This window comes from Notolepis coatsorum, assembly GCF_963971535.1.
Source record: "Notolepis coatsorum genome assembly, chromosome: 10".
Classification (NCBI taxonomy): Eukaryota; Metazoa; Chordata; class Actinopteri; order Aulopiformes; family Paralepididae; genus Notolepis; species Notolepis coatsorum.
In genome coordinates this window covers 102,367,202-102,384,099 of record NC_140174.1, presented here as the reverse complement: position 1 = coordinate 102,384,099, position 16,898 = coordinate 102,367,202, and the positions used below count along the sequence as shown (strand labels likewise).

Here is a 16,898-nt window from a genome sequence, read left to right as displayed (position 1 = left end):
CTCTGCAGCATAGATCTCCTGATCCGGGGCGGTTTTTTGTTCCAGATAAAGGAAGATATCTGGTTGTTTATCTTGGAGAAGAATGTTTTAGTCAGAAAGACTGGAAGACTCTGAAACACATATAGAAATTTCGGCAATACATTCATCTTTATTGTGTTGATTCTCCCACCCAGGGATAGCGACAGGGGGTCCCAACGTTCAATATCTCTCGCCAGATTAGACAGTAAAGGTTGATAGTTAGCCATATATAGGTCCTTATGTTCATGTGTGATCCATATCCCGAGGTACTTGAACTTTTTAGGGCTAATTTTAAACGGGAATGTGCTCAGAGGTATCCGATCCGCCGAGGTGCTGACGGGCATCAGTTCGCTTTTTTTAATGTTGATTTTGTATCCGGATATTTTGCCGAAGTCCGCAAGTAGGGTCATCAACCGAGGAAGACTCGTTTGGGGTTGTGATATATACAACAGCATGTCGTCCGCGTAGAGTGAGACTTTATGCTCCGAGCCCGCGCGCATGATCCCTTTGATATCGGTGTTCTGCCTCAGAGCCAGCGCAAGGGGCTCCATTGCGATTGCGAAAAGGAGTGGAGATAAAGGACATCCCTGTCTCGTACCCCTATGGAGTTCAAAGTAGATGGATAGATTGTTGTTGGTGCGAACGGCAGCCATCGGAGACGTATATAGAATTTTAATCCAAGCTATGAGTTTAGGGCCAAACCCAAACCTCTCCAGAGCGTGAAAAAGATAGTTCCACTCCACCCGATCAAACGCTTTTTCCGCATCAAGGGAGAGGACCACCTCAGGTGTTCCGGGTGGAGAGGGGCTATACAGGATATTTAGGAGGCATCTGATATTAAAGAAATAGTACCGATTCTTGATGAAGCCTGTTTGGTCCGGCGAGATAATCGAGGGGAGAACCCCCTCCAGACGACGGGCCAGAACCTTAGCGAGAACCTTGACATCGGCGTTAAGGAGGGAAATTGGACGGAACGAGCCGCATTCTAGTGGGTTCTTGTCTTTCTTAAGGATTAAGGAAATAACCGCTTGGTGCATGGTCGGAGGAAGAGAATTTGTTGAGAATGATTCATCAAATACGGCTAGCAGCAGCGGGGACAGCTGGGTTGAGAATTTTTTGTAGAAGTCTGTAGGGTAGCCGTCTGGCCCCGGGACTTGCCACTCTGCATAGATCTAATCGCTGACGTAATCTCCGCAACCGTAAGTTCCTCCTCCAGATCTGCGCCCCTCTCTGGGTCGACTGTCGGGACGCGGAGGGTCCTATAGAAATCGTCTAGAGTGGAGGGCCCCACTTGCGAGTCCGAGGTGTATAACGATTGGTAGAAAGTTTTAAAGCTTTTATTAATTTGAAGGTTGTCAGTGGCTTTTGAGCCCCGCTCGTCGTTGATAGTGGGGATGGACTGGTTGGCAGTTCTTTGTCGCAGCTGATGGGCAAGTATCTGTCCGGCCTTCTCCCCATGTTCATAGTACCCATGTCGCGTTTTAGTAATGAGGTACTCAGCCTGTCGCGTTGACAGGAGGTCAAACTCAGTTCACAACGATATACGTTTTTTCAACGTGTCGGTTGATGGCGAGTGGCTATGTAGTCTATCTAGCTCCAAAATCTCGTCCGTCAGTTGCTTAAGGCGTGCCGTGTTTATGTTCTTTTGGTTGGCGCAATATGAAATTACCTGTCCCCTTAAGTACGCCTTCAGTGATTCCCAAATGGTTAAAGAAGACATTCCCGGAGTCTTATTAATGTCGAGAAATAATGTAATTTCCGAGGTGATGAAGTTTGTGAAGGCTTCCTCCGACAGGAGCAACGGGTTGAGTCTCCACTGGCGGTGGCCGAGCCGTGTATTCGGGATACTCATTTTCATAACTAAGGGACCATGGTCTGAGATAACTATCGCTCCGTATTCGCATTTGGTTATGAGGGGAAGGAGTCTCTTATCCAGGAGAAAGCTGTCTATGCGCGAGAAGGTATTATGGACCGGGGGAAAAAAGGAGTATCCTCTGGATGTAGGATTACGAAACCGCCACACGTCAGCTACCCCATATGATTTAAGAAAGCGCCGGATTGCACGGGCCGAGCTAAACTGGGGGGCCTTCCTGGACAAGCTACGGTCTAGCACCGGGGAGAGTGCACAATTCATGTCGCCGCCAAGAATGAGATGGTGCGAGGTCATATCCGGTAGGCGAGAAAAAAGGCTGGTGAAGAACGAAGGGTTGTCCCAGTTTGGTGCGTAGATATTAGCCAGAATGACCGGAAATTAATGCAGTTTCCCCACCACTACAATATAGCGCCCTGCAGGGTCGGCCTCTACACTTGACATAGTAAATGGCGTGTTTTTATCTATCAAAATGGCTGCTCCTCTGGCCCTTGTGTGGAAGTTGGAGTGATACATCTGTCCCACCCACCCCCCCCCCCCCCCAGTCGAGCATGGTCCGCAGTTTTTAAGTGTGCCTCCTGTAAAAATGCTATGTCTACATTGAGTTGTTTTATCTATAAGTATCTTCTTACGCTTTACTGGGTGGTTGAGTGATTTAACATTCCAACTCACGAAATTGACAGAGCACCCTTCCAGCCCCATGGTATCACCCGTGTCGATCATAGTAGATGAGAGAGGCCATGCATCTGGAACCTAGAGAGAGCTCAGCACAGCTGCATGTGAAAAGCAAAACAGACGTCTGATCAATTAAGCATGTTGAATGTACAAGTCCGGTAACCCTCCCCCCTGACACCTATAAAAAACAAGGTGCCGGGGCGGCTACGTGGCGTAGTGGGCAAGGCGCTCGCCACGAATGCAGAGACGCTGGGCTCGCCTGTTCGAGCCCAGCGCTCCACATTGCTTTCAGTTTAGCTGGTCGTTCATACTAATACACATTGGCCGTATTAGGGGGTGGGAAACTGATGGGTGGGGATCGGGCGTTGTGGACAGCGACTCCTACAGGTCGGTTGGTGCGCCTGCGCAGTAGAATCAGGAAGTGTCGGGGGCAGCGTGAGCCTCCCACGCGTTACTCCTCGCCACTGAGAGATCGAGCTGCGCAGGTGAAAAGATGCGACTGCTGTTACCTCAAGTACCGGAGGGGACTTGTGCTATGTATGACTTAGTCCACATTGCAGCCGGCTTGTGGGAGGCAAGAAACAGCGTTCGTGACAGGGGAGGGTTGAATTGGATGATACGAAATTGGGATGGGAGAAAAATATAGAAAAATGGGAGAAAAAGTAATAAAAAAAAAAAAAAAAAACAAGGTGCCCAAAATACCATTCAGAAAAAAATCCACACATAATGTGCTTGTGTTGGAGGTTCTCTATCTATAGAGCCAGCCGCTCAGGCCCTCGTCGAGCCCCTTAGGTAAAAGAAAATAATAAAGAGAAAAAAGAAAAAAAAAGTAAGAGTAAAAGTTTTTACTCAGATCTTGGTATTACCCGGTATATAAAGTCTTCAGCTGCCCAGTGGGATACACCCAACCAGGTAAGGTAATATAGGTGGCAACGGTAAACGGTAAGCATAACAATAATATATTAACATTAACAACCTCACATTAAGCAGGCCCCGAAATAGGGCAGAACACCTTACTCCCGAACAAGGGCAACCAACATGCCCCGTTAAACACAAAAAAGGGTGCCTGATTGGGTGATATAGAATAAATTGGATGAGGCGTGGGAGTGTGGTGTGTCCATGTGTCTATAAATGGGTGTGTGCCTGGGCATATGCCCTTCAGTGCTCGTGCAGTTGCGTGCACATGAACCTATGTGTGTGTGCATGGATGTATCGGACACAGCCAGGGTGTAAGCGTATGGGTGTGTAGGTGTGAGTGTGTGGGTCCATGCCCCCGTGTCTGTATAATGTGTAAACGTGTATGTGTGTCTACATGTGTGTCTGTGCATGCGCGTAATATGCGCCTACGTGTGTGTGGTACGTCTAGAATCTCTAGATAGTGCATCCATTAGGTGTGCGAGCACGTGCGTCATCGTAGGTGTGAGCGTGTGTGTACATATTTATATGTCTGTATGTGTATACACATATTGTCCTATTGGAGCCAAAATTATACACTGTTCACATCACCTGTACATCATAAGTAGAGGGTAATGAATTTGCTGGAGATTGGTGAGTCACTTAGCTTGATATAGGTATCCAGTGGCGTCCTCTCAATGCTAGGCAGATGATGCTACACATAGATGATCACACAGTAGACATTACAGTAGCCTCTATACATATATTGTCCTGTTGAAGTTAATATGATACATTGTTCACATCACCTGCATAACATAAGCAGCACGTACACACCGATACATCTCTCTTTCTATGTGGTCTGTTGATATAGGATCAGAGATTTGCTGGGTGTTAAGTCTGTTGTATTGATTGATTGATTGAAAAGTTTATTAACAGATTGCAGAATGGGTACAGTACAGTACATCTCAATACATACAATTGTTAAGGGGATGCAGACCAGAGAAAGACTTTCGTCTTGTTTCCACCAGGGTCCCCCATTTTCAATTCATCATAACATATATGACATACATGACATACAGATAGACAGTACTGCTACATCTATACGTTTATGACATATCAGATTTGCAAATACAGTACTGTTTGTGATACAAAAGTGTCCAGAAAAGGAGTGTATATACATTTGGCGTAGAAACTGTACATTGGAGGAGGTTGGTGGGGTGGGGTTGGGTGGGTTGGGTGAGGGCTGTACATTGGAGGTGGGGGGGGGGGGGGGGTTGGGTAGGGGACACACACACATTTTACACTGTACATTGGAATATTGACAAAGCCTTACTTGGTCATTTACTGTACAACTAGGTTAGGACATTTGTAGGGGCCAGTTTCGAATTGCAGTCTCACGTAGGTGTTTTTTGAGAGTGTTTTTGAAGGTGGGTAGTGATTCACATTCCTTTACAGCTTTAGGCAGGGCGTTCCACATTGATGTGGCATAATTGCGAAACGTGTTTAGTCCCTTGTTTGAGCCGAATCTGGGTTTTACATGATTTGTGGAGCTCCCTCTGGTGTTGTGATCGTGGTAGTCACTGACCTTTGGGAAGTATTTTGACATGTACATGGGTACCTTGGTCGCGTAGTGTATCTTGTAGACCAGGCCCATTGCAAGTTGCTGTACTCTGTCGTCTACTCTAAGCCATCCTAGGTTGTCAAAGTGGGCAGGGGTGAGGTGGGTTCTAGGAGTCAGGTCAAGTAGTAGTCTGACTAGCTTGTTTTGAGATGTTTGTAATTTGTTTTTTAGTGCCTTTGAGGTGCTTTGGTACCATGAGGTGCAAGCATAGTCGTAGTACCCTTGAATGAGTGCTCCTGCTAGAGTCTTCAGGGTATTCTTGTTTACCAGAGAGGAGATCCGGTACAAGAATCGCGTTCGTTGGTTGACTTTTTTTATTACATTGGATGCCATTTTGTCACAGGAAAGATTAGCCTCTAGGATGGAACCCAGGTAGGTAATTTCATCTTTCCTTGTGATAATATTGTCACCCACTGTAACCGAGAAGCCGTCGGTCTTGCTGAGTTTGTTATTTGAACCGAAGAGAATGGACTCTGTTTTACCCATGTGTAATGATAGTTTGTTGTCGGCGAGCCATATGCAGATTTTGCCTAGTTCCGAGCTGAGGGCTTTTTCAACCTGTAACTTGTTCTTGTCAGAGACCAGCAGGGCTGAGTCGTCCGCAAACAGGAACAAGTTGCAGTCACAAGCTGACGACATGTCATTTGCATAAATTAGGAATAGTAGCGGTCCTAGTATGCTTCCTTGTGGAACACCACAGCTCACTGTGAGGGGGGGGGGATAGGGTACCGTTTACTTCCACCATCTGTTCCCTCCCCTCCAGGTAGGATTGTATCCAGCTCACTGATAAACTATCAATAGCTATAGCTTAATAACAACCAGTGGTAAATTCTTGAAACTGAGTAGGTGGATCATTACACTAGATTGTTAATTAGCAGATTTTACAGTGGCCTTTTAGCAAGCAGTAACCCGTTGGGGACAAGATGGCACATCATTCACAACATCTGTACGGTACAGATATAACACATAAATATCCGAGTCTCTCCCTTTTCTGATCGAAAAAGTTTATAGTGATGTGCAGAGCAAACAGTATCTCAAGAATCCTTTATCTTTTTTTTCTAAAGAATGCTAGCATTGTGTGTGCCAAAGGTAGCCTACCCGACCTCACCCGCTGCTGCGTGCACAATGTTCTTTCTGACGTAGCTCATTGCTTCACTTGCATCGATGAACCCTTTATCTTTTCCCTTGTGCGTGATGCGAAGTCGGGCTGGAAAAAGAATGCCGTACCGGGTGTCCTCTCGACTGCGTAGTAGCTTCCTTACCTCCGTAAACGCAGCCCTGGCTTTCGCGACGCCTGTGGCATAGTCGGGGAAGATTGCAATAGTCATTCCGTTGACCTGTAATGGAGCCTGAGCGCGCGCCCAGCTCAACACGTCGACACAATCCTGGTAGTAGTGGAGTTTAGCCACGATAGCACGAGGCTTCCCGTCTGTCCTCCTCGGCCCCAGTGTTCTGTGCGAGCGGTCTACCAGCACTTCATTCTCCATTTGTAGCACGTCTTTCAGTAGTTTTGAGACCGACGCAGTGGAACTCGAGCCATCCATCTCAGCCACTCCGAGTATCCTTACATTACACCTCCTCATTCTCCCTTCCATGTCCTCACACTTTCCCCTGAGACCGGCCACCTCCGTCTTTAAGTCTTTGACTGTGGTTTGTAACGTTACCACCTCGTCTGACCACGTCGAAAGACCGTCTTCCACGTCCTTGATTGAAACCCTCATTTTGTCAACCTCCTTGTGTAATGCCGCAATGTTACTTCGCATTTCTGCTCTCATCTATTTCAGATATTTTCTAATATCGTTGAACTCTTTGGAAAGTGCCTCTTTCAGTTCTGATATTATCGCCGCTGCGAAGTCCGACTTTAGCGTGAGGAGAATCTCCGCCTTCAAGGCTGCGGCGTCCACGCCAGGCATATTTGGCGATGTGGTTAGCGGCGACTTGGAACTGGTAGTCGAGGCTTTGTCGGGCCTACTGGAGGCCGGCCCGGTGTATTTGAATTTACGTAGATTCGCCGCCATCTGTCCATGAAAACATTGTCCACTGGTTTAATCAATGTTTCCTGAGTAAAATTCACCAAGTTTCGTGAAGTAGAAAGCTTATTAAATTAAAATAAAGCAGAAGCTCGACGAGAGCTCAAACAAACCGTGTGCTACTCCATTGACCACCTAGCCACGCCTCCTCAAGTTCGACACTGTTTGATGAACAATATTACTGACCCTTGGCTGCCAGAGTTGTACCCTTCCTGCTGACTTGTTGTACAGAACTTGTATGTCGCTTTGGATAAAAGCGTCAGCTAAATGACTAAAGGTAAATGTAATGTAAATGGAATAGTATGGCTTTCTACCGCGGTTTAATTGAGATCAACATTTTGATCTGAGGTAGATCGATTACTACTGGATCCAAATGCACAGGTTGACTAAGTTGCTATTGTAGTATTCACACATGGAAGGGTCAGGCTGTTGGATTTCATACACATTTTGTTGAGTTTATAACAACAGATACCTCTGTATTATATAGCTATGGCGCGGCCCAGGTCAGTCGCCGTTGGTTTTGCTCCGCAAAGATTGTGCTTACTTTTAGTTATTATGTTTATTTTTACTACTTTTTTAATGGAAAAGCCCAAAGGAGATTAAGATACTCTCAGTTCATGCTCCCCGGACCTGGAACATCTGGCCATTCAATGTCGACCATTTCATCTCCCCCGAGAATTCACCGTGATTATCATGACAGCGGTGTACATCCCTCCCCAAGCGAACACCGCCAGGGCCCTGGCGGAGCTACAGGGACATCTCAACATCCACCAGATTAAACATCCGGACGCAGCAATGGTCATAGCCGGCGATTTCAACCAGGCGAATCTGAAGAAAGTGATGCCATCCTTTTTTCACCACATCGCCTGCTCCACCAGGGGAGGAAACACGCTGGATCATTGCTACACCCCGTTCAGAGCCGGCTATAAAGCGGTACCGGCTCCATTAGCAGGGGCTACAAGCACATCGGACCATGACTCCATCTTTCTCTGCTTACAGTAACATGCTCTGTAAGAACTCATGTACATATACCGATATGCCCTACTTTGATTACTTGTATTATTGCACAATGTCGTTCTATTGGATTCTTATTATATTATTATATTATTATTATTATTGTATTATGCACAATCGCTGCAGGCAAGACCCCCCGCATTTCACTGTATACTTGTATGCTGTGACAATTAAAACTCTTGACTTGACTTCCCAGTCTCTCTTTCCCCTATGTTACTTTTCCCAAAACCCCCTCTCTTCCCGTTCCTACATCCACATTGACTAATTGTGCGTTCCCATAGCAACGGTGAACATCCTGGCCAGTGACGACGGGCACGGCGTCATTTCCTTCAATACCAGCGAGCGCTTCCTGCTGAAGGAGCCCACGTCCGTGTCCGGCCTGGGCCAGAGCGTGGCCACCCTGTATGTGGTGCGCAGCCCCGAGGACGGCACCTTCGGCACGGTCACCGTCCAGTTCACCATCGCCCACGCCAACGGCACCCTGGCAGAGGGCGACCTGATACCCTCCCAGGGCTTCGTGGTGCTGGAGGATGGAGTCAGGTTCAAGGTGAGACGGAGGAGACACACCTACTAATACCAGTGTGGGCAACAAACCAAGTCAAAGTCTATTTATAAAGCACATTTAAAAACAACCCACGCGAAGGGCGGCTAAGTGGCGCAGTGGGCAAGGCGCTCGTCACTAACGCAGGAGATGCTGGGTTCGAGCCCAGCTCTCGGCGTTGCTACCAGCTTGGCTGGTCGTTCATACTAACACAATTGGCAGTGTTAGAGGGTGGGAAAGCTGGTGGGTGGGGATCGGACGTTGTGGACAGCGACTCCTACAGGTCGGTTGGGTGACGCCTGTACAGCAGAATCAGGAAGTATCGGGGGCAGCGTGAGCCTCCCACGCGTTACTCCTCGCCACTGAGAGATTGCGCTGTTCAGGTGAAAAGATGCGACAGCTGCCTCCTCGTGTACCGGAGGGGACACGTGATGCAAGGCTTGGTCCTCACTGCAGCCGACCAGTGGGAGGCATAGTCTAGCAACGTTCAAGACAGGGGAGGGGAGAATTGAAGGGAGAATTGGCGAGGCGAAATTGGGATGGGAGAAACATTTTAAAATAAGGAGAAAAAGTGGATAAAAAATAAATTAAAAAAAATTTGGACCAAAGTGCTGTACAGACTATAATCAATAGATTATAATCTATACAATAATCTAAGATTAAATTGAATGTCAATTCTCTGCTCATTTTATGACATTATGCTATAATTTATGCCTATGTCTATTGTATGTGTACATTACTACTGTGAAGCACCCTGGGCTGCAATTATTATTATTATTATTATTATTATTATTATTATTATTATTATTATTATTATTATTATTATTATTATTATTATTATTATTATTATTATTATTATTATTATTATAGTGCACAAATCAACAAATTATAGGCATAGGCACAAAACACCACATTAGGGGGATCCAGTGTGTTTTGAGGCTGGACTTGAAGGAATCAACAGAGGAGGCAGATTATAGCAAAGAGGGGGATGCTGTTCCACAGTCTAAGGGCTGCAACAGCAAAGGTTGATTAACCCTGATCTTAAATTTTGAACGTGAGACGGCCAGGAGGAACTGGAGGTGGAGTACAGGGATACGAGGTCTGCGATGTAGGAGGGAGCCTGCCCATTTAGGGAGAACCAGACAAGATGTCAACTGTAGTTGTAGCTTGCCTAGCAACACACTGGACATTCCACTGATTGATTGATTGATTGATTGATTGATTTATTAACAGATTGCAGAATGGGTACATTACAGTACAGCTCAATACATACAATTGTTAAGGGGATGCAGACCAGAGAAAGACTTTCGTCTTGTTTACATCAGGGTCCCCCATTTTCAATTCATCATAACATAATATGACATACACGACATACAGATTTACAGTACTGCTACATCTATACATGATCTATTTATGACATACCAGATTTGCAAATACAGTACTGTTTGTGGTACAAAAAGAGTCTAGAAAAGAGAGTATATACATTTGACGTAGAAACTGTACATTGGAGGAGTTTGGGTAGGTGGGGTGGGGGGGGGGGTTAGGTGGGTGGGTGGGGCGGGGGTACTGTACAACTGTACAAGCAAAACTGTACATTGGAATATTGACAAAACCATACTTGGTCATTTACTGTACATTGGAGGGGGTTGGGTTAGGACATTTACAGGGGCCAGTTTCGAATTGTAGTCTCCCGTATGTGTTCTTTGAGAGTGGTTTTGAAAGTGGGTAGTGATTCACATTCCTTTACAGCTTTGGGTAGGGCGTTCCACATTGATGTGGCATAATTGCGAAACGTGTTTAGTCCCTTGTTTGAGCCGAATCTGGGTTTAACATGATTTGTGGAGCTCCCTCTGGTGTTGTGATCGTGGTATTCACTGACCTTTGGTAAGTATTTTGACATGTACATGGGTACCTTGGTCGTGTAGTGTATCTTGTAGACCAGTAGACTGAAACCCACTATACTGTTTATTAGATATATAGGCATATTTTCACTTCAAACCTTTGCTCAAACAGGGTACACACACGGAGAACAAGCCCTCTTATAATAATAATGGCTTGGATTTATATAGCGCTCTTCATGACCAGTGATGCCGGTAACACATTACTAAGTAACGCGTTATTGTAATCTGATTACTTTTCCCCGAAAATAGTAATCTAACGCGTTAATCTTTAAAAGCCAGTAATCTGATTGCAGTTACTTGTCCAAGTGGCTGTGCGTTACTATTTCGTTACTATCTCATCATAAATTCATAATGCAGGCGGAATGCAGTATTTTATTTCGTTTTCGACAGTCAAAAATACATTTTGAGCTGTTTTTCTTATTTGGGAGTGACGTAGTGTGGCAGTGAAAGGGTTACACAAGAATGTGTCCCGCGGCGTGACTGGACGCTCTGTCTGTGAGTGACTCTGCTTTGGTGCAATCACATTCCCCATCCACAGTCTGCGAATCAGAGGCAGAGTAGGGCGGGTCTTCACAGCACGTCATGTGACATATGCGCCAATCGTGTGACAGCAGGGCTCCGTTGTTACAGCCTCGTCTGCATTCGTCTGAGAATTCCACCCCAAAACACTTGTCTAAACGCAAAATTAAAAGTGAAACCGCAAGAAGACTTTTACGGTTTCTGTTCAGACTTCCACCCCAAAACGCTCGTCTAAACGTAGCCTCAGTCAAAATACTGTCTACCGCTAAAAACAGCACATCCAATTGCATTGAAAGCATCTGGAATCACAACACTAGCCGACGCTTCGACTAGGTACAGGAGGACTCGGAGGCCAGCCAAACAGCAAAAGAGAGAGATTGTTTCTTTCCCTTTTGATTAATGTATATTTGATGGTGGCAGAGCAAAAGCTCTTATTTGCCAGATTTACAGTTAATTTACATGTTAAAGAGAGACTGATTGTATGTTTATAGAGAGACATTTATAAAAACAATTTAATAGTTACTGTAACTGAGGGGTACAATTCCCTGACTGTATTACTAGATATGATACTTACTACCACTACCTTTGTACTTAATATTCGGCCACCCAGTACACGGCATAAATATATTATGATGAACACTGTCACGTAGATGAAACGGATCCAACACAAATGTACGAATTAGAAATAGGTCTTTATTTCTACACAGCGATGGTGTGTAGAGCAAGCACTTAATCAAATCAATCACATTTATGAATGGGAATTAGTATGCACTTTTATGGCAAGAGTATTCGTCGGTATATCAATAGAGAATGTCCAATCTCTGAAGGCGCAGGTGGTACATATACGACCTGGAATAGTTAAGGAATAAAAGCAATGATACTTTAATGATTATATACTGGATACACTAGGGGGGGTTAATCCGGTCGCTTGTAAGCCGACAGGAGTAGGAAGGGGGGGGGGTAGAATCCGGCTGCCTCATCCGGCCAAGGGTATCCCAGGTGAACCCACTGTAGTGCCGTTCAATGCGCCGGCGATCCTTGGACCACAGATGAAAGCAGATGGACTCTTTGTGGGCCGGCGTCCTCCGGTCCACGGAGGAGAGACGTGAAGCGACCTCGTCTTGCAGAGCGTCTCCTCACCTTGCGTCCTCTCCAGGGGGGGGGGTTCCAACACACGGCAGTGTCGGGGGTCTTTATCCATGGAATAATCAACGTATACAAAGCATAATCCGTGCCTGGGAAGGCGGGCTGTCGTCGGTAGAATAATCCGGTATACAGGTCCACTCGCTCGTCGGCTCTGGGGCTCCTCGGGTGCAGCTTCACGTGGGGTCAACCACCCTGGATAAGCAGCCAGTTCTCTGCCCGAAACGATGGGGTACTGACTACGGTAGTATTCTCACCGCACGAAGCACTATATATTAACAGACTATTATTAGCTTAATAGACTACGTCCAACTCGACGATATAGTGCCAAATATGACTATTCAAATATTAATATACACGATGTCTCAATACCGATGGTAGGCGAACTTGGCCTTACTCCCACACGTGGCGTCGCGGGGAGGCTTTACGTCTGTGACTCTATTGGAGGGTAAGAAACTGGACTGAAAAGGAAGTCCTACTTTAGTAGCGCAGTATATATACGCACTATGAACAAATAGTCCCATTAGTGGTGCGGTAGCCAGATTCCTACGCGGAACTAGGACTTGTTCGTACATGTTGAGCGGTACGTTTGAACTGGGTCTGAGGGGTATGGCAGCCTGGCACCAAGGTCTCGACCAATAGTAGAATGGAGACTATTATGGGATGTTCAGTAGGCTAGAATGGATATTCAATGCATATTGTACAAGGAATATACAAGGGATATCAGGGAATATTAGAGAATATACAAATACAATTAAATATATATATATAAATAAATATATATATTCGGTTTAATCTGGCCCTTCACAACAGCCACCCCCTGATTGGTCCCAGACCTAATCAGTTAAACAGAGACAGATTAATCGCGTTGTCTATTTACACATAAGGGTTTGCGGTAGGGGTCAGTCAACTTCACAAAGTCATAGGGTTATAGGGTCATGGTCATCATCGATTGTGTCTGGGAGTCGGGGCAGTTCTATGAGCCTCGCCACGGGACGGGTGTAAGTGCGACCCTGGACGAGCACTTCAGCTGCTCGGACCTTGCCGTCGGCACCGGTGATCACTTTGCTTACGCGGCCGGCCACATAGCTCTGGGCAGTGATTGATCAATAATCATGACGACTGTTCCTTCTGTCAAATTGTCTCTCTCCTTTACCCACTTCTGGCGGGTCTGTAGAGACGGTAGGTAGTGCAGTAGGAAACTGCTCCAAAACTTGTCGGCTAATACTTGACTGTACCTCCACATTCGTCGGCCGTTCGCTTCTTCAGGCCGGTACATTGTCTGGGGTAATGCAGGATCTAGCCGCCCCATCAGGAGTGTGTTGGGGTCTGCGGAGATGACGGTGCTCAATCCACAGAACACAGACTTCTTATTTTCCACCTCCTCTGGACTTGCTTCCCTCGGGATAGGCATGGGCCACTGTCCTTCCGGGAGTCTTAGGAATGCGGGGCCGTCACTGTAGACATTGCGACGGGTGAGGTCATCTAGGGGCATTCCCCGGGTGATGACGTCAGCTGGGTTCTGTTTTGTATCAACGTAGCGCCACTCTGTTTCTCCGGTTAACTCTTCGGTTAAGTCTTGAATCTCGGTGACTCTGACTCCCACGAAGACTTTGTACTTGCATGAGTCCGATTGGATCCAGGCGAGTACTGTCGTGGAATCTGACCACAGGATTGTTCTAGACACCGGTATGGTGAGCTCACGTTGGATGAGCGTGGCTAGGTGCGCTCCGGCTAGGGCTGCGCAGAGCTCTAGACGTGGGATAGATTGTTGCTTGCGTGGGGCTATTCTCGAGCGGGCGAGGACAAATGCTGTGTAGATCTCTCCCCCCCTTTCTTGGGCCCGCAAGTAGGCTACTGATCCGTATGCGACCTCTGAGGCGTCACTGAAGACGTGTAAGTCCATTTTACATGTCTCTGGCCTCACCGTGGGTGGGAAGTAGCTTCGGCGCATATTAACGCCTGGGAGTGAGTGGAGCTCCATCTCCCACTCTCTCCAGGTGGATGCAAGGTGTGCGGGAATGGGGTCGTCCCAGCCCTGGTCCTTGTCCTACAATGCTCGTACAATCATGTTTGCCCTGGTGGTGTACGGTAGAATACATCCTAGCGGGTCATATTGTCGGGCGAGTGTTGTGTACACACTCCGTCTGGTGGTCGGCGCCGCCGCCGGCCTTCCCTGCTCCGTAGTCAGGGGCTTGTGTCTGTAGTGAAGCGAATCTGTTTTGAATCGCCACACCAATCCCAGGGTCATCTCCTGGGCTTCTCCCGGGATTGTAGCCATCCAGGTCTCGCTGCTGGCTGCCTTGTCCTCGGAGGAGAGGCTGCGCAGTACTTGCGGATCGCTGCTGGCCCACTGCCTGAGATCAAAGCCGCCTTTGATCAATGAGGCGCGGAGTTTAATCAGGAGAGCCTCGGCTTCTTCCTGGGTTGAAAGGCTTTGTAGACAGTTGTCTACGTAGAAGCTGTTCTTTACGCTGTGTCGGACCTCTTCGTCCGCTGCTGGGTCCTCTGCTACATGTTTCTGTAGTGCAAATGTAGCACAGCAGGGGCTGCACGTCGTTCCGAAGGGGAGGACTTCCCATTGGTAGATGGCTGGGTGCTCATCTCCTGGCTTCTCTCTCCATAGGAACCGTAACAGGGGCTTGTCCTCCTCTACTAATCTCACCTGCAGGAACATTCCTTTAATGTCCCCGCTGATGGCCACCTTTTCCTGGCGGAAGCGGAGTAGAACACCGAGTAGGGAGGGGCCGAGTGTGGGACCGGGCAGTAACTCTTTATTCAGATTTTGGGATCCGATCTGGTAGCTGCAGTTAAATACTATGCAGTCTTTACCGTTGTGATGGACCTTGTGGTGAGGCACGTACCACGATTCAGTGGTCTGGTCAGCCTCTTTAATGTCCATCTTTGTGACGTGTCCCGCTGTGATGAGCTTCTCAATCTCAGCGCGGTATACACTCTCTTGGGCGGGGTTCTTGGCTAAGCGCCGCTCCGTGTTCAGCAGGTACCGTTCTGTGGCGTCTGTCTTGGCGTGGAAAGTAGGCATTCCTTCTCGCCGCAGGAGTGGCGTGGCGTATCTCAACACGCCGTTGACCGGGACTCTCTTGGTCCCTGTCTCGAGGAGGTGAATGGCGTAAATGTCATCTTTAGAGCGAATGTCTTTCCTTCCGTTCTTAAAGGGCATTTGTTCCAAGGTCCATAGCCGCTCTACGTGTTGCAGGAGTGCGGTTTCCCCCTCCGTGACTCGGGAGTGGAGACATCTAGTGGCTGTACTTCGGTTGAGAGATTTGGCGAGCGGGCCTTGGAGAGTCCATCCCAAACGGGTCTCGACTGCTGCAGGACAGCCTCGGGGTCCGGTATGAACCCGGTCTATCGGGACAATGAGGTCTGCATGGTCGGAGCCTATCAACAGGGTCGGCATAGCATTGTCTATGAGCGGGATCGGTAACTTGCGCAGATGTGCATATTTCTCCATCAGCTTGGCGACGGGGTATGTGTACCGCGACAGTCCTATTTCTTGGCTGGTGAAAGCGTCTGTAATCTGGTACCGTCGCTCAGGCTGGCCGCTTGCTGCGATAGAGAATGAGACATTCTCGCCCGTTATCGTCTTCAAATCTCGTCTTATTGTCCGAATTGTCATTTGGGTTTCGCTTCCCCGCAGCCCTAGCTGGGCCGCAGCGGAGGCGAGCAGAAGGGTCTTCTCTGACCCGTCATCGAGGACGGTGTAAGTGTCCAGGACTTTATTCTGGTAGCTTAGTGTCACACGCACTACTTTTAGGAGCACTTGGGCTCCACTGCTGCTGGCGGGATCGATGTACATGACGCTCGCTTTGCTGCTGGATGGTGCGGGTGAAGGGCGCCGTCTGTTACTGTCGTGAAGTATGTCCAGATGGGCTCCATCGCACTTGGTGCACCTTTTCTTTAAGCGGCATTCGGCTGCCATGTGTGAGCGCGCACAGCGAAAACAGCGCTTGTTGGACTTTATCCATTGACTTGCTTCCTCCGCGTTCAGCTTGGGGAAGGAGTCACATTGCGCTAGCCAGTGTTCTTTCTCACAGTAGGGGCACACTATCTTCCACTTCTCCGTTCTGGAGGGGGTACTGTGGCTCCTGCTGCTCGGTACTGACTCCGATTGGTGCATCACAGTCACCAATCTTCTTCCATCATTTAGTCGTCTGGTTCCTTCTCTGGAGCCAGGGGTGCTCCGTCCGAATGTATCTAGCCGTAGGCTGCTGACTTCTCTCGCCAGGAAGTCTGCTAGATCGAGGAGGTTCGGTTCGGGGCCATTCGGGTCTCGGTGGTCCCTCTGCCGCCTAAAACGCTCCTGTCGAGCGCGCGGCAGCTTCTCCAAGATCCTTTCCACATTTGAGTTGGCGTAAAGTTCATGCCTCCCCTTCTCTCTCTGCGCTCCCAACATCCCTACCAGGGACTGCACTCTGATGGACAGGTCGTCCAGTGCTCGATTGTCTATTGCTGGGGGTAAGCGGTCGATGTGTCGGATCTCCTGGATCACGTAATCCCATATGCGCCCATACCTCTGGTCCAATGCTACCAGCGCTGCTGTGTATGGGGTGGTGGAAGTCGCGTAGGCGAGCGCTATATTATGTGCGCGGGGTACCTTTAAGTGCTTCAGTAGGATGGCGTATTTATGGCGTTCATCCAATACATCCACCAA

General features: G+C 47.9%; 1 protein-coding gene across 1 annotated transcript in view; it reads left to right on the top strand.

Annotated features, from left to right (window-relative positions):
- The window catches only part of LOC311235661 (adhesion G-protein coupled receptor V1-like), a gene marked incomplete at both ends in the record, with an annotated part of 226,226 nt that overhangs the window by 138,418 nt on the left and 70,910 nt on the right, over positions 1-16,898 (top strand). Inside the window, one exon of the mRNA XM_084323125.1 lies at positions 8,404-8,669. Coding sequence (XP_084179251.1) covers positions 8,404-8,669 — 266 coding nt within the window. The remainder of the gene's footprint in view (positions 1-8,403; positions 8,670-16,898) is intronic.